The 18,473-nt window shown below is 36.4% G+C and overlaps 3 protein-coding genes across 8 annotated transcripts; 2 read left to right on the top strand and 1 right to left on the bottom strand.

The window, feature by feature from the left end:
* Nucleotides 1–167: 167 nt before the first annotated feature.
* LOC7491571 (ATP synthase subunit epsilon, mitochondrial) lies at nt 168–2,077 on the top strand. The gene is made up of 2 exons (XM_006378792.3): nt 168–450; nt 1,806–2,077. Exons 1-2 carry the CDS (start codon nt 267–269, stop codon nt 1,832–1,834), a joined length of 213 nt encoding a protein of 70 aa, XP_006378854.1. The 5' UTR covers nt 168–266; the 3' UTR covers nt 1,835–2,077.
* A 2,418-nt stretch (nt 2,078–4,495) lies between these two features.
* LOC7469482 (exocyst complex component EXO84B) lies at nt 4,496–10,835 on the top strand. Its single transcript, XM_006378790.3, has 7 exons — nt 4,496–4,914; nt 5,026–5,123; nt 5,504–6,563; nt 7,066–7,581; nt 8,871–9,059; nt 9,144–9,280; nt 10,347–10,835. Exons 1-7 carry the CDS (start codon nt 4,768–4,770, stop codon nt 10,507–10,509), a joined length of 2,310 nt encoding a protein of 769 aa, XP_006378852.1. The 5' UTR covers nt 4,496–4,767; the 3' UTR covers nt 10,510–10,835.
* Nucleotides 10,836–10,914: 79 nt separating this feature from the next.
* LOC7469483 (pentatricopeptide repeat-containing protein At5g12100, mitochondrial) lies at nt 10,915–16,215 on the bottom strand. 6 transcript variants are annotated; one of them, XM_024609225.2, is made up of 4 exons: nt 13,751–16,215; nt 13,594–13,688; nt 11,523–13,470; nt 10,915–11,203 (listed from the first exon to the last, which is right to left on the bottom strand). In XM_024609225.2, exons 1-2 carry the CDS (start codon nt 16,183–16,185, stop codon nt 13,661–13,663), a joined length of 2,463 nt encoding a protein of 820 aa, XP_024464993.1. In that variant the 5' UTR covers nt 16,186–16,215; the 3' UTR covers nt 10,915–11,203; nt 11,523–13,470; nt 13,594–13,660. The 6 variants fall into 6 exon arrangements, with proteins under 6 accessions (XP_024464993.1, XP_024464994.1, XP_024464995.1 ...); XM_024609226.2 differs by having other exon boundaries at nt 11,523–12,793; XM_024609227.2 differs by having other exon boundaries at nt 11,523–12,686.
* Between the last annotated feature and the right edge of the window lie 2,258 nt (nt 16,216–18,473).

The following is an 18,473-nucleotide window of genomic DNA, read 5'->3' as shown; positions in this document are numbered from 1 at the left end:
AATTATTAATGTCAAAAATAATTTTTTAAAAATAAAAAATATTAACATGTATTTTAATAAAAAAAAAATTATTTAAAAAATAACACTAAATTACCATCTAATTCTGTCAAATTGACCCTTACAATTAGCTTGTGGGATAAGAGATTTATTTGGGCCAAAACTAAGCCCACAAGAGAAACTAGGTCAGCACAAAGAACAGCAAGTAAAGTTATGGTATCATCTCTTGACAGAGAAACCGAAGAGACGAGAAGAAGAGAGTAAAAGCGATGGCGTCGAATGCAGCAGCGCCGTTTTGGAGGGCCGCCGGCATGACCTACATAACATATTCCAACATCTGTGCTAATCTTGTCAGAAACTGTCTCAAAGAACCATACAAGACTGAAGCTCTTTCCAGGGAAAAGGTTCATTTTGCTGTTACCAAGTTTGTCGATGGAAATCCTCAGAAACCCGGTAAGATTCTACTCTTCCCTTTTCTTTCTAATTCTCTCCTTGTATAAAGCTGTCCCTTTTATCTCGTTTTTAGATCTGGGGTTTTTGGATTCTGTGCCAATGATGTTTGTTTCTCCTGATTTCATTGAATCTGATTTGGTTTTGTTTAAGTTTGTGATCATTGTTAATCGCCATTTGAATGATGATGAAGAAGTTATAGGCTGAATGGATTGTTTTTCTCTAAAAATTCTGTCAGGATAGAAGTTTGGGGTAAAGATTGAGATCCAATTTCTTGTTTCTTGTTTTATGACGTTTGATCTTGTTTATAAGAACTATGAGGAGCCTTTAGTGCGTGGTGGATGTGGTGCTTTGGTCTTAGGTCCGCTGACGTATTAGATTCGAAGAGGGGTGTTCTGGTATGTTCTAAGTTTTGAAGGATTAAAGGGCTGTGAAAAAAGAGTAGATTTAATCTATGCTAGAACTCTCCATGTTTGAGTATTAAGCATTTCAATGACCTCAGTTTCAGGGCTTGCGGTATAGAATGTTTTCCTACTGGTTTCAGTTTTGGTGGGATTGATTGCATGTCTATTGATGAACCGGATCATTAGAAGGGTTTGGAAGAATCTTACTTTCATCCATGCCTTGGAAAAAAGGGTGTTATTTTTGTTATGGTGTGAATAAGCTAGCTGTTTCAGGGGCTGGGTTCAGTGCAGTCTTTACTATCTTAGTAATTTTGACTTAGGCTGTGGTAGTGATATTAAGGTGCTTATAAATTGGATGAAGGAGCTTGGAGACTGAAATTTGGCTGATGATTTTAGAAATGCTGCAAATCTCTTTTGATTTGTTCAGGTCTCCTATATGGAATGGATTGTTTAAACTAGTGTTTATTTCGTTACTTTAGTAGGGAGAGGCAATCTCTATGACCAGCGATTTTTGTTATACACCATTTATTGAATTGTTTCGGATGTTCTTATGAACCGTTTGGTACCCAGAAAGTAACATTCTTGCACTTTTGATGTGGCTTTCTTTGACTTGGAAAAGAGAAAAATAGTGTTGCAAAAATGATGTATTGTTTGTTTCTCTGAAGGATTTAATCCTCATTATAGTTGTTTACTCATTCACCTGTTTATAATTATATACTCATCTGACAACTTAGTGGTCTAATTAATAATGGTGTCATGGACGTACCTTCTTTGAGAGTGAGAGAGTGAGAGAAAGAGAGAGTTGTTATGGTCTTATCCCTTTTTGGCCCTCCATGTGTATATACTTCTGCACATTACCTTGCATTTTTAACCTATTCCCATCACTACTTTTCTGTTACATCAGCTCTCAACGGTGCATTCTGATTAAATATTATTTTGGTTCTTTATTAACAGTTGTTCGTTCGGATTCTGGGACTGAATGAGTTGAGGAGCTTGATCCCTTAAATGCCCATTGGAGGATCTTCCGCGATGAACTTTCTTCTATTTGTCTGTCTGGTAGATTGGAATTCGTTAGGTATGTAAGGCATAATTTCAGACAAGACTTTGGATTTGGCCTGGTACTGAAATTGTAATAAATGTAACCGGTGCTATCTACTCTTTTGACTATACTGCATCATTTACCTTTCTTTGAGGATCTATGTGGAACAATCCTGTGTTTTGAAGTTGTAACGTCCAAACTTCCCCGCAGAGTAAGTTAACAATGTCAACTACAGCTTTTGCCAGAACAGTTACTGTTTTTGATTAACAAATCATGGTTAGCATTCTATTCCACTACTGGGAAATAGTTTTGCCACTTGTGTCAAGTGGGATGCCCTGTGCCATCATGAGAGGATGCATCCTTGTTTGTTTTCCTGGTAGACATAGCCAATGTCAGGACATAAAGGGAGTATCCCGATTTGAAGATGAGGAATGGTGTTTATATGGATGTTACCCGTTGCATTCTGTTGAGGGACACTGTAAGAGCCCTTGTCATGTTAATTTCAGCTCTAGTATAAGTTAGGGTTAATGTTCATTATTAACTGGAAAATGGCAAGTCTCTGATATTTAAAGCAAAGCCAAACTTCACCCAAGAATCCAGCCATGAGTAACGTGCTGGCTTCACGGTCCACGCAGTGGACAAGGCCAGGTGTGGAAGTGTTCACAGGCTCAGTAAAAGGCCCGGAATGTAATTTGTCTGGGATCCAAAGGTATGAGAACCTTTTTTCTTTTATTAAAACTTTGCAATAATGTATTATCCGGCATGAAACATTAATTAATAGTCAGATAATAGGTGATTTTTCGAGGGTCCTTGATGGTTCAACCTGTTTTTTAAATTATTGTTTGTTTGATTAAGAAAATATTAAATTTATGTTTTTAGGTTTTTTTTATGGTTTTGATTTGTTGATATATATATATATATATATATATATATATCATTTTAATATATTTTCAATTTTTTTTTTTTGAAAATCACTATACTCAATATCACTGAGCACACATGGAAGCAAATTCTAGACTTGTGTCACTATACATTCATAAATTTTTGAACCTTGATCCGAAGAGGGTATAATTATCTGATTTAATTTAGGAATTGACTCGGAAAAAAATCTATATTGTTTGATTATTGGATCAACCTGTTGATCAAGTGGTTGATATAGCTCAATTATTTTTATTGAAATAAAGTTATTTCGTTCTTTTTATAAAATAAATACTCAATAATTGATCTTGTCAAGTTTAGAGATTAAGTTTGGTTGAGCTAACCAAAACTCTAAAAACCTGTAAAATTAACTATGTTTTGGTATAGTTAATAATTAATGTACTATGAAAATAAAATTCCGTTGCAACCACTGAAAATGGCAGACCAAACCCATCATCCTCTCCCCACCAAGAAGGTCCCTTCCAGATATGGTTTTCGTGCCTGCTACAGTTCCTTCACCAACTGGGCACTACCCCCTTTTTTTTATTCTTCTAAATTATTAAATTTACTGTATGGTTTGTGCGCATGGTGCAGCTGAACCACTAAAGTGTACAACAGTCCAGACAGCCAGAAAAATAAATAAAACATGCCGTCCTTCCTTGCACACCTCCCTCCTATTAATCTGATCCGGTATCATCTCCTCGGTTGATAAAGTTAACTTTCAATAAAAAATAGATAAGTTAAAATAATATTATTTTAATTTTTTCTTAAAAAATTAATTAGTTTTAATCTGAGTTAAGCCAATCAATATTAAATTTTATTTTTTTAAAAATAAATACATCAGATCATGAATTGATCTGATTTAATAAAATTGCTTTTTATAAATGTTGCCCTTTATGTTTTTGATATGTCGATTTTTAAATTGTATTTATGCCGAAATAATGGTATTAGATTGATTTATTTTTTTATGATTTTAATATCAAAACAATCAAAATAAATACTTTAAAGAATTAAATTAATACAAAAACACGCATTGCTTAATGTATTGACTGGGAAAGGCCAGCTAGATCTTCTCCAATCATTTCTTTTAGAGGCTGTTGATCTTATCCAATGACGAAACTGCCATCCCCATTTTCGTTTTGAGGAGATGAGAAGAAGAAATCATTCACTAATTGATTGCCAGGATGGTTAATGCTTGGATTAATTGCCAAGAATAATATTCGATTCTAATTATCTATCACATGAGAAATTGACAGGTGTCTTCTACTTCTAACATTGTTAGATGTCACACGTCACTTCCCTCCTGGAGAGAATTATAAAGCTAACCTCCTTCAACTAGAAACATTATTAAAATAAATAAATAAAAAGAATTTTGTAAAACAACAAAATAATAAATAATAACATAGCTAAAGTGGATTAACCCATTTAATTTATAACCATGACTTTATACCGGGATTAAGTCTAATATCAATGATGAATGGTACTCTTTATATACATAAAAACAATTTCATAAATTCAAGATTCAAGTTTTTTACCCGGAAATGAAATTTACCCTATTAGTATTAGTTACCCTTTTTGGTATACCAAATGTCAGTTACTTACCTTATTAGCCAATTTACCGCCCTGGTCAAGATCACTTTAAAGTTCAAACAAAGAATAGTCGCAGTCAAATCCAGTCTGCTCTCTCTCTAAATTTTTACAGTGACATAAAAAAAACGGAAAAAAAGAAGAAGAAAAACACACAGCCGTCTGCTGTGCTGTTTCCTCTAAACAAATCCTCCTTTCTCCCCTCTCTCTCTCTCCCTCTCTGCCAAACTCTCTCCTCCTCCATCCTCTTCTTCCACGGCACCACCAATGATTGCTTAACTCCACGTTTACCCCCAGATCCACTTCTTAATTTCTCCTCATCCGCCGTCTGTACCCACCGTTACCGGATTCTTGATCGCATCTTCATAAACAATGGCTTCAGCGAAGACGAGTAGTCGTTCGCGAGGGACGTCGGTGAAGGAGAACGGCACGAAGCTCGAGGACGGACTCAACGTGTTCAAGTCCGATAGATTCGACGCCGATTCTTATATTCAGTCCAAATGCTCTCTCAACGAGAAGGTTCGTTAACTAGTAGTCTTTTTCTTTTTTCAATTTCTAGAAAGGATAGAGTAGACCACTAGTTCTTTAGGTTTTGACGATGATAAATGTGTGTTTGGTTGTGATGAACAGGAAATAAGGCTGTTGTGTTCGTATCTTTTGGATTTAAAGAGAACATCTGCTGAAGAAATGCGGAAAAGTGTTTACGCTAATTATGCTGCGTTTATAAGGTAAATTAGCTCTTCGCGTTGTGGAAAATTTCGCTAGTTTTCTTGGTGTTTAGGAAGTCGTGATTGAATTTGTGGTTTAAAATTAAGTAATTTGTAGCTAGCTTGAATTTTTTTGTTGCTGTGATTTGTTAATCTGGATGTTAAGATTATTGAATTGCGATTTTACCACTGGAAATGTGTGTCTGTGTAGTGTGATTGCTTCCCGTGGTGTAAAATTTGTGAATTTCGTGGTTTGTAGGAAGCTGTGATTGAATTTGTGGTTTAAAACTGTGTTTTAATGTGATTAAGAAGCTGTTAGGTATTTTATACTGGGAAGGCGTATGTTTTGTGTCTGTAGTGTGATTTTGAAGGGGTGGGTTCTTTTTGCTTATCGTTGACAGGACATCGAAGGAGATATCAGATTTGGAAGGGGAGCTTTCATCTATAAGAAACCTGTTGTCCACTCAAGCAACTTTGATTCATGGTTTAGCGGAGGGAGTTAATATTGATTCTTTGTCATTAAAAGCATCTGAAGGGTCTATGGTAAATGAGTTGTTATTGAATGTTGAAGATAGAGAACCATCTGATTTGGAGAAATGGTCAGTTGAGTTCCCTGATATGCTTGATGTTTTGTTAGCTGAGAGGAGAGTGGATGAAGCTCTGGCAGCACTTGATGAAGGAGATCGTGTAGCTGCTGAAGCAAAAGAAACAGAATCATTGAGCCCTGGTATACTTAGGTCTCTGGAGATGGCCATTACTGAACGCAGGCAAAAGTTGGCTGATCAGCTTGCTGAAGCTGCTTGCCAACCTTCTACTCGCAGTAGTGAACTTCGTGCGGCTATATCAGCTCTTAAAAAGCTTGGGGATGGGGCTCGAGCTCATAGTTTGCTCCTCAATGCACACCTCCAAAGATATCAGTATAATATGCAAAGCCTACGCCCGTCAAGCACCTCATATGGAGGAGCGTATACTGCTGCACTGTCGCAGATAGTGTTTTCTGCTATTGCTCAAGCTGCTAGCGATTCTTTGGCTATTTTTGGCAAGGAACGAGAATATAGGTCTGAGCTTGTGATGTGGGCTACCAAGCAAACAGAGGCCTTTGCTGTTCTTGTTCAAAGACACGCATTAGCATCATCAGCAGCTGCTGGAGGTTTAAGAGCTGCAGCAGAGTGTGTTCAAATAGCTTTAGGTCATTGCTCTCTGTTGGAAGCTCGTGGCTTGGCACTCTGTCCTGTGCTCATAAAACTCTTTAGGCCTAGTGTTGAACAGGCCTTAAATGCTAATATAAAACGAATTGAAGAGAGCACTGCTGCTTTGGCGGCTGCTGATGACTGGGTACTTACTTATCCTCCAACCAGTACTCGACAGTCTGGCAGGTCTTCTGTTACATCTCTTGGCAACGCAGCAGTATTTCAACATAAACTTACAAGCAGTGCCCATCGCTTCAATTTAATGGTCCAGGTAAACACTCTTCCCCTTTGATATCTGATAAACTGTAACATTATACATATCTTCTCTCTATTCAAACATCAATACATGAACTAGTCCTTTCTACTTGCTCCTTTTAATTGCCACTTTGCTGTTCATTTGGTCTCAGGTTATTTTCTTACCCTTGTATAGCCCTTACATGGCACATGCACTAACTCATATATTGTTTTCCTGCCTTTGAGCTTGCTGCTGGATATATTCTCTTGAATTCTCTTTTACAGTTGGTTTACCCACTCTTCAAATGTCTTGAATGTTTTTGAATATTTTCTTGAATTCTCTCTTACAGTTGGTTTACCTATTCTTCAAATGTCTTGAATGTTTTTGAATCACTACTCTTCTATATGATCATCTGAGCACATGTTGTTTGTTCTCACAGTTGTTCAAGGGTTGATTTTTTAATTGTTTCTTCCTTGAACTTTTGGTAGTTGGTTAATTCTTTCACTAAATTGCGTTATTGCACAACTTGAAAATGTAGGACTTTTTTGAGGATGTAGGACCACTCTTAAGCATGCAGTTGGGAGGCCAAACACTGGAAGGTTTGTTCCAAGTATTTAACTCATATGTGAACATGCTGATCAAAGCTTTACCAGGTTCGATGGAAGAAGAAGCAAACTTTGAAGGTTCTGGAAATAAAATTGTGCGAATGGCTGAGACCGAAGCCCAGCAAATTGCATTGCTGGCGAATGCTTCATTATTAGCAGATGAACTACTGCCACGTGCAGCAATGAAACTTGCACCTCTGAATCAGACTAATCACAAGGATGATCCACGTAGAAGACCCTTAGATAGGCAGAACCGTCATCCTGAGCAACGAGAATGGAGGAAGCGGCTTGTGAATTCAGTTGATAGATTAAAAGATACTTTCTGTCGACAACATGCACTGGATCTCATTTTTACAGAAGATGGTGATAGCCATCTTTCTGCAGAAATGTATATAAACATGGTTGGAAATGCAGATGAAGTGGATTGGTTTCCATCCCCAATATACCAGGTATTATTTCTTAAATTAATGATGCCTTATATATATATTTGGTTAGTATAATTTAGGGCTGGGAAAAGATGATGAAGAATCCATCTAGAGTTCTTAATTTTTTCAAGTACTATGGTTTAAGGTGGACAGGAAATCTAAGAAATGAATGCATTTTGAGTGGCACGTGCAGCACTGTTCTATGTTTGCTTCTATTCCCTGCAAGAATGTTGACTCGGGAATCCTATGCTATTTGTTTTGGAAGGTCATGTTGACAGAAACTCTCAGGTGTCTTGTTAAGGCTCCCTTGATTAGAATCTAAGCTGTTTCACTCTTTGGAGAGCATCTGTTTCCTTAACTTTGCCCAGGAGCATTTGGCAACAGTGAATTGGAAGGTCATGTCAATAAAGAAACTCTCAGGCGTCTTGTTAAGGCTCCCTTGATTAGAATCTAAGGTGTTTCACTCTTTGGAGAGCATCTGTTCCCTTAACTTTGCTCGGGAGCATTTTAGCAACAGTGAAATAAACAACTTATTTCTGGCCATACCACATCCTAGGGACCTCTGTTTATTGAACTTCATGCCACACCACCTATAAACAGCTCATCACCCTTCATTCTAAGAGGTTTCTCTCACCATTCACAGAGTGTTCTCATTGCCTCTTTTTTACAGCTCTTCCAAGGCTGCTCATTCTCACCCCCACTAATCTCTTTTTGTTCTTATGCTACAAGACACCGCACCTGATTTTCAACTAGTAAGCCTATCATTTAGGTGGTAGCTTCATTCCTCTATCGACTCAAACAAGTTTTCCATTCATGTAATTAATGCATTGTCCTAGGTGTTGCATTCAGGAATATCAGCTACAATCACCTAATTGATTGTGGTAGGTCTTTATCTACCCAAATAAGGTTTTTAAGTCTTTATCTACCTGATTAAGGTTCTTACTTATCCTCCTCCTACTTGATCTGGTTTAACTGTTTAAGTTTGAAATTTTTTGGGGAAAATTGGGTATTGAACAACTAGTTGGAAGCTCGTTTGTGTAAAACTGTAACCAGATTAGGAAAAACTGTAAGCTGGCTAAGTTATCAGTGAGATTGGATTTGGCACATGGGAATGACATGACTTGAGCTTTTGATAGATGGGAAAGGCTTGTGAACTGTAATTGTTTGTAGCGATCTTAGATATCCATTGTCAACATTTTGCATTAAACATGCTCATCATTCATAAAATCTGTTCTTGGATTTGATGTACTTTTCTGTTTTGGAACTTTCAGTCCAAGTTCTTACACTTTCTTGTCACTATGCTACCAATTCAGGAGCTTTTTGTAAAACTGAACGGCATGGCTGCTATAGCAGCAGAGATGTTCGTAGGAAGGGAAAGATTTGCTACATTGCTATTGATGAGACTCACAGAAACAGTCATTTTATGGCTTTCGGAAGATCAAAGTTTTTGGGATGACATCGAGGAAGGCCCGAGGCCTTTAGGCCCTCTTGGTCTCCATCAGGCATGTAACTCTGAAATCATTTCATTTATAGTTACATGTCATGAATTGGGTCATTGATATACTTATTTGTTTGTAAACATGCAGTTCTATTTGGACATGAAGTTTGTCATGTGCTTTGCTTCCCAAGGACGCTACTTGTCACGAAATTTGCATCGAGTTGTCAATGAAATCATTTCAAAAGCTGTGGCAGTACTCTCTGCAACAGGGATGGATCCAGACAGGTAAACTAGTTTATTTTTTGGTCTTTGACTGGCAGCAGTTTCATTACATATTCTCAACATAATCAGAAAGTATGCATAAACATAACCAAAGCTAGGGTAAGTTTATATTCTAGTTTATGAACTCTTCTGAAATCGAGAATTCATTTATTACATGGTATATGGGATGCGCAAATTATTGGGGGAACCAGTTTCCTACGACTGCATGATAGATTCATGTGAATCTATTGTAACTCTTTAGTTGTGTTTGTCAACAAGTGTTCAACTCCTTTACTTGTGTTAAAAATGCTTAGGAACATGTTTGTTTCTTGATGTACATGTTGTGTTTGGTAAAACTTATATTGTCTTGGAATGCATTTCCTTCTCCTTTTCTTCCCTCGTTTTTTTTATTTTTTTGTGAATATTATGCACTACACCAAGTTTTGTTAACATAGTGGACTTTGACGAGATGAAAACTAGGTGTGAAACAACTTTGACTTATGATGGTTATTGCATATGTTATTGGGAATTTTGAAGATTGGGAGGTCTAGATTATTAGGCTTGTAGTTATCCCCAAGACCCTTAGCTGGTTATGTTGTTTTATTTTTGTTAGGAAGTAAGCTGGATTTAATTTATAACTTGGTATGTAGTATTGAATCTTTTTATCATTACTACATTTCTTGGGAGGCTTTTGCTGAGGATTAGCAGAAGCAGTAAGATCATGGTGTTAGATACAACTTACAATATCCTTGTCTGGATGTCAGCCTTTGTGTCGTGTGGCCCATGAGTTGCTAAGCAATTGAATTTCTAATTTTGAAATTAGAAAGAAAGTCAAGTAAAATCAGCTGCAAGAAGCAGACAGATTGCAAGTCTTAGGCGCGTAATTTATAAGGGTAAACAAAGTCCATTCTATTATGCATTAATTATATGCCATCTGCTGCAAACTCGTGTCTTTGGGGTAAAATGCGTTCAAATAAGCTGTTAAGCGCGCAGGAAAATAGCCAGCATGCGTGCCTTCATTTATGTTTTAATCATTTCATATTAGAACACTTGGCTTTTCTGGAGGTGAGATTTCGTTTTTTTTTGTCAGGGTGCTGCCAGAAGATGAATGGTTTAATGAGATTTGCCAAGATGCAATGGAAAGATTGAGTGGAAAACCAAAAGCCATCGATGGGGATAGAGAAGTTAACAGCCCAACTGCCTCTGTCTCAGCACAATCAATTTCATCGGTCAGATCTCATGGAAGTTCGTAAGGCACACCCCTCCTGTATATTAGAGATTGAACAGTTTCTGTAATGGATTAGCGGACCCCCTCCCATTTTCTTTTCGTTTCTATTTCTGCCGTCCCTGTTCATCATTTTTTTTTCCTCCTTCCCAACTCTAGTGATCGACCCTTCTTTCCCTATTATAGGATGAGGTTTGTATGAAAGCTGGGAGTTCAAAGCATTTGAGTCTGTACATGTTTTCAATCATGAATCTGCATTTTTTGTATTCATTATTCTTTTGAAAACTCATGGTGTAACTAACATGTTCTTGATGCCTCGGTTTCTTTCTTCGAGTGAATATCTCTTGTCTTCAACTCCTCAAGGTTTTCATCTACTTCTTTTTTCTGGTTCGAGAAGCATTTGATCATTTCAATTCTAACATGATAAAGTAAGTTAATGGCTTAACTTGCGTCCTTCGTTAATGCTTTGTGATTCAAAATTGCTAATGCCAAAGAAACACAAAAGACTTGCTTAAAACGATTGAAGTGCCTATATAGTAAGGGGTTGTGGGCCCATCTTCCCGAGCTCCTTTCCATGGAGATTGCTCTCTTCTTCCATCACACAGGACGAAGTTGTTAGGCAGCGACAATGCTAGAAGACTGAGATCTCAGACTGTACCCTCTTCCAAAGCTTCCGAAAAACTCACTCATTGCCCTTCACATCCATGGTTATGTGCATCAGCCTACCAATTTAGACCAGAATTAAAGTGAAATTAGTGTATTAACAAGATACAGGAGGAAAGGGCTGATGATGCACATGCACGTAGTGGTGAGAGCATAGTAGACTTGGTAGTCTAAGTAAAAGGTTAGTTGGATTCTCAAATAGTTCCGTTGCTTCTTTATTTTGTAGTGGTTGTGCTGGTCTAGCTGATGAACGCTTTAGGCTACATGGTGTTTTATATTGAGGTGGGTATCTTGCAAAGCAAACTCTAAAGTGAGAATAAAACATTGCACTGGTAATCATAATCGTTAAAATTTGAAATGGCTGAGAGCTTGACATACCTCAGCATCCACAAGAACACCTGGGCCTTGATGTAGCTTGTTTCTAGTATAGCTATTCAGTGCATCACCGTTCTTGTCAATGAGGATTTTCATTTTCTATCCTTCTTGATAAAATTATCAACTGTTCTCTGCTGAGCCTACCAGGTACAAATCATAAGCAGAGATCCATGGATGGTTAATGCATATCGGTGCCGATTAATCCAAACTCATCATGAGAAAATAAATGCCCTAAAAAGCCTTGCATTCCACAACAGAGCAGCTGGACACGAAAAATAGTGAAGCAAGAACTAAAAAATAGGCAAGCCAGCCTATACAACACACAAAAGATTGAAAACAGAAACTCAAAACAATCATCTGTGATGACCAAACACACCATGAAACTCGAAAACAATCATCTGTGATGACCAAACACACCATGAAACTCGAGTTGGCACCCAACCACAAGAGAGACGTCTGAAAATGATTAGATGACACAACCAGATACCGTGAAGGTATGAAAATCACAAAGTTGTAGGTCACTCATACAAATGATAATTTCCGTTCACCACCCTAAGGTACAAAACAAAAAAGATATAGAAACGAATAACAAACTCACCACCCTAAAGAACTAGATCAAACCACCACTTTAGAGATATAGAGTTAAGGAATAAATCCACAACTCACAAAGAAGATACAAAACTTGATATTGTGCGAAAGGCCAAGTCAAAAGACTCTTAATTCAGATTTTGCTAAAAGATCCAAATACATTATCTGATTCAACTTTATATACTTGGAATAACCCTTCAAATCTAGAAAAACACCAAGATGACATAATAAAAACCCAAATAAATTACTTTGACAAAAAAACTAGACAAATAATAATCATCACATGTTTTTGGCTCATTAGAAACACAAACTCACACTTGGAAAGCTTAAAAACTAAAACAAAAATAACTTTATGTAGAAAACTCCAATGCATGCATGGTTGGACAATATGTAAAGATTACATTCTGAACTTGAAAGCCACCTAGGATAAGATTATTTTAACATACAATAAAGAGATGAAAATGCAGGCTCAAAGTTGGCCCAGGGGCTGACCGTAAACAACAGCAAAAACTTCATCCATTTGCATTGCCAACCCAAACTCAAGTAGCCCGACATCAAAAGAACCATTACGGGACACTCCTGTGTCACAACCATAAACTATATGTCAAAGAACCAATTGATTGAAACACAAACATGTTAAATCAGTGAAGCAGCACTGGGAAAGTACCCAACACTGCACAGCAAGCCTGCAATACGATGAAGAGAGAATGTATAAAAAAATTAACAGCCCCTGAAAAGAGCAAAATGAACATGCTAGGAAACAAAGAGAATGGAAAGCAGAGGAAAAAGGACAGAAAAGAAAAGAATGGAGATGCACTGATCACATTGCAGACATATGAGAAACATGGTCTAGACCCAGAAAAAACAATCACCGTTCAATCATAGGAGACAAAGAAAGAATGATAAAAATGCAGTGTCATAAGAACTCGACCACATTGGAACGGGTATACCAAGAAGAAAAGCTGATATTTGTAGGCGAAAAATGGCTGTTTCCGCATAGCAAACACCATATCTAATGATATCATGACACAACTGGTGCAAAAACTGAAGACCACACCCCAAAAAAATGGAAAAGTAACGAAAACAATTCAGATAACCTATAAAAAGCAATAATAACCGCAAAGTATTGTGGCAATCCAGCCCAAAGACCACAATATATGAAAAAAAGAGAGAAAAGTCAGCCAGTGAATGAAAAGGAAAGGAGGGAAGTTACTCAACAGCGAAAAACAGCAGTGAAGAAGAGAAGAGAAAGATGGAGCAAGAAAGAGAGGCTTTAGGAATGTAGGGTCAGGGTTGCATTCGTGCTTGTCATGACATATTCCAATGAACTACTTGGAAACCTTTGTGGCACCGTTACACTTGCCTAGTGCAACAAGAAAAAAAGAATCACATGTGAATATCAAACATCATGATTTGGATGTTTTGACAGTTTCGCAGATGAAAATTCTCGGGTTTAAACTTGTCGGGGCAAACTTGAGATAAGTACCTGGGAAATGGATAACGCGACTACAAGGGAACTCTGCCTGCACATTTCAACTGCTAGCATCTGATAGTTAATGAGCATCGGTGCTGTTGTGTTGCCTGCAACAGTTTTCTATGCAATTAGAGATATTGGTTCGCGGGGGGGGGCGCGGGGCTCTTACATTTTGGCAACATCAGAGAGGTCCTCATTAGTGTCCAAATTATCCATTCCATTAGCAATCATTTCAGAGCAGATGCTCTGGGCCTCTTGCAACCTCCCGTCCTTTCTAAGGCCAGTGGATAGCTCATTGCAGATGCAGACATTAGGAAGGAAACCGTTCTCAAGCATTTCTCTATACCAAACATATGCTCCATTAAAATCCTTCAGGTCACAATGTCCCTGTATCAGCAAGCTATAGGTATCAGCTTCAGGGATTAATCCTTTAGCCTTCATGTCATCAACAAGATCCTTTGTTTCCGACAACTTCCCCTCTTTTAAGTGGCCCAGAATCAAACTATTATAGGTCTTGTTATCAGGACGAACTCCCATGTCTACCATCTCTTTTTGCAAAGAAAATGCCTTTTGAACATGCCCAGTCTCTTGATAACAGTGAATCATAGCATTGTACACAACTCGATCTGGGGACAAATTCATCTGCAACATTTCATTAAACAGTGTCTCTTTGAGCTTTATCCCTTCCTTGCTGCACCCGCTGATTAGGGGATGAAATGTATTTATAGTAGGTTTTAAGCCTAACTTCTTCATAGTTTCATATAGCTCAAGACATTTCTGCGAGTTTCCAGCATTTGAGTACCCTGAGATTAAGGAGTTGTATGTGATCACATCAGGACAGTGACCCGTACTAGTAATTAGGAAAAACATCTCTTCAGCTTCCTTTAACTTTCCCATTTTGCATAGCCCTTTAATGAGGGAATTGTATGTTACAATCGTTGCGCCTATCCCATTTTTCGACATCTCATCAAAGAATCTCAAAGCCTCTCTCAACTTCCCCACTGTACAACTACCATCAATAAGCATATTATATATATTTGCATTAGGCAAGACCCCTCTGCCTACCATATCCCTGAGGACCATTTCTGCCTCAAGAATTTTCCCATCCTTGCATAAACAATTTATGAGAGAGCCGTAGCTTATAACATTCGGCTTTTCCCCATTTTCCTCCATTTCTTCAAGAATCTGGAAACACCTAGAAAAAACACACAGCCTTCCATAGCCATCAATAAGGATATTATATGTCTCCACGCTTGGGGCTATTCCCTTCCCCACCATCTTCTTCACCCATTCCTCCGCCTTATCTATCATCTGCATTTCACAAAACTTATCAATCACAGAATTAAATGCAATACAATTTGGTCTCAACCCACGACTTTCCATTTGCTCAATAGTCAAAATGGCTCTATCCATGTCGCCTATTTGGCAATAACCATTCACAATAGTGTTATATATCACCTCACCTGGAACGAGCCCGTGTTCCACGAGGGACTTCAACACCTCCTCTGCCTTTTCAACTTTCCCTTCTTTACACAATCCATTCAACAGAATACTACAAGTGTAATTATCAATCTTGACTCCCTTCCCAATTGCCTCCCGATACAAATCCAAAGCAGCTCCTGCCCCGTCATCCGACTTCAATAGTCCATCAAAAATTATGCTGTAAGTAAACCCATCAGGCACAAAACCATTGCATTTTATCTCGTTCAACATACACCTCGCCTCCTCGATTCTCCGTGCCTTACAAAGGCCACTGAGCAACGAGTTAAAAGTAATAATACTCGGCTCCACCTTCTCCTTTTTCATCCTTTCTCTCAAGCCAATCGCCACATCCACCTCCCCTGCCTTACAATATCCATCAATAAGCGTATTAAAAGTCACCCTATTTGGCACCAAATTCCTCACAGACATTTCACCAAACAGCTTCTCCGCATCCCTTATCCTCTTCTCCTTACACAACCCACCAATCAAAACATTGTAAACAAACACATTAGGAACAACTTTCCTCCTTTTCATAGTCTCAAACAACTCCATAGCAAGTTTCAAATCCCCCAATTTCACCGCGGCTAGCATTGCTCTCCCATAAACAAGCTTATCAGGTCTAAAACCCAAGCCCACCATCTCCTTAAACAAATCAAGAACGTTATCAAATTTCTTGGATTCCACCAAAGATTCAACAATCATCCTCACATAACCAAACGAAGGAAGCCGCCCCTCTTGCCTCATGAAATCGTACAATTCTGAAACTTGACTGTGCATCTTGGACTCGGAACAAACAGAGAGCAACATTTCGGAGAGAGTAAGATTTAAAGAAGCATCATCAGAAGAAGAAGTGAAAAACGAGAGAAGGTGAGAAGGTGAGGAAAATGAAGATGGGTTAGAGAGAATGAGAGATTTGGTGAAGTTATAAGCAGTGTCGTTGCGGCCTTGTTGAAGGAGGACACGGAGGTTGTGGATTTGGTCGTTAAAGAGGTGGTCTTGGCCATCGGCGGTGGTGGAGTTTTGCGGGTTTTCGGCAGAGACAGTGGTAGAGAAGGGGATAAACGAAAGCTTGCTCGAGGAAGTAAGAGGACGGTACTGTAACTTGGAAAGGCGCCTTGCCATCTCTCTCTCAATGTCTTACTTCGTGTTGTCTTCGAAGCTAGCCCTTTTATACACACACACACACACACACACACACACACACTACACTCCGTAACCGCGCTTCTCTGCTGCACAATTTTTTGAACAAAAAAGCATTGTTAAAGCACCGAAAATAAATTAAAAAATATAAAAAATAATTTTTTGAACAAAAAAAACATTGTTAAAGCACTGAAAATAAATTAAAAAATATAAAAATATTATTTATAAAAAATACATAAAAACATTAATTATAACTAAATCAATATAGGACATCTAGTTAAACTTGCGGTCTAAATTATATAACTGAAGTAACCTAATAAAAATAAAAAGAATTGTAAAGTTTTTTTAAAAAAAATATATTAATTTTTAAAAAACTCGTTACTTAAATCATTAAACTTAAAATACTCCATTTTAAAAAATTATGAAGTTCAATTTCAAATAAAAAATATTAAATAATGAAATTAAAAAATAAAATCTTAATCATATAAAAGAATTTTAAAAATTACAATTCAAAAAATAAAGATCAAAATCATATAAACTATTATTATTAATAAGTAATATCATCATTATTATTGTTATTATTATTATCATCATTATTTCTACTATTACTACTGCTGCTGCTGCTATTATTATTATCACCACCATGATTATTGCTAATATTATCATTATTAATCATAGTATCATCATTTCAATTTAATATTATTATTATTTTAACAATTATTATTATTGTTGTTGTTGTTGTTGTTGTTGTTGTTGCTGCTGCTGCTGCTGCTACTGCTATTACTATTGTCATTATCATTATCATCACAACAACTATTATTTATATTTTTATTATTATCATTATCATTGTTTTTTTTCATCTTCTTCTCTCCCATGTTATTATTATTATTAACAATCAACATCACTGATATTGTTATTGTTATTGTTATTGTTGCTACTATTACTTTTGTCATTATCATTATCATCTCAATAACTATTATTGATATTTTTATTATTATCACCATTCTTCCTCATCTTATTCTCTCCCGTGTTGTTGTTGTTGCTGTTAACAATCAACACCATAATCATTATTATTATTGCTATTAGTATTGTCATTATCATTATCATCACAATTATTATTATTGGTATTTTTATTTATATTACTATTCTTCTTCATCTTCTTCTCTCCCATATATTATTATTGTTGTTGTTGTTGTTTGTAATAGTAGCAGTAGCAACAACAATACTATTACCGCCGCAACACCACCACAACAACAATTGCTATTGTTATCATTATTTTTTTTATTATTATTACTACTGCTGCTGATACTACTGTTATTATTATTGTCACAACTATCATTAATAATAATATTATCATCATCATCATCGTCATTATCATTACTAATTTAATTAATGTTGTTGTTGTTATCATCATTGATAATGTTACCATTTTCATTGTTGTTTTTAAAATTACCATTACCATTATCATCATTAATATTATTGTTATAACTAATATTACAATTATTATTATTATTATTAGCATCATCATTTTTAATAATATTACCATGTTTATCATTACAATTATTATTGTTATTACTACAATTACTACTATTATTATCATTAAAAAAATAAAAAACATAAACTTGATTTAAATGATAGAATTGAAAACTATAAAAACGTTGACAAAAGGGCCAAGAAAAACAATAAGAAATCAAAAGCAAATGGACCAAATTAAAATCACTACTGCTATTGAGAAAAAAAAAACTTGACTTAAAGGATCAAATTGCAAGCCATAAAAACTTTGATAAAAAAGCAAAGAAAAAAATAAGAAATTAAAAGTAAAAAGATCGAATTGAAATTCCTTTTATATATATACTAAATTGAATTAAAAACAAACAAAACTTTAACAAAGACTAAAAAACATATATAATTTGAAATAATTTTAAGAACCAAATATTAAATTAAAAACAAACAAAACTTTAACAAAGAGAAAATAACTAAAAAACAACAATAAAAACTCAATGGTCTGAATTTGAAATAACAAAAAAAAAAGAGACCATTGTGTATTTATGGGGGTAGAAAAGAGAGATGAATGAAGGAAAAAAAAAAGGTCACCAACGATACACCAATCAAATTTGGAGCACGTGCGCCATTTATAATGGAAGATGAGATGATGAGCAATAATCTAAGACGACGAACAATCACTTTTGACAACTGGAAATTGTCATCCAAAATGCATGGTGGTCCTAATGTGATGGCGCGTGCAGAGCTTTTGAAATAAAAAATTATTA

The sequence above is a fragment of the Populus trichocarpa genome, chromosome 10 (genome assembly GCF_000002775.5).
Source record: "Populus trichocarpa isolate Nisqually-1 chromosome 10, P.trichocarpa_v4.1, whole genome shotgun sequence".
NCBI classification, from domain to species: Eukaryota; Viridiplantae; Streptophyta; class Magnoliopsida; order Malpighiales; family Salicaceae; genus Populus; species Populus trichocarpa.
The sequence above is the reverse complement of the archived record's forward strand: the minus strand, read 5'-3'. Positions and strand labels throughout refer to the sequence as shown.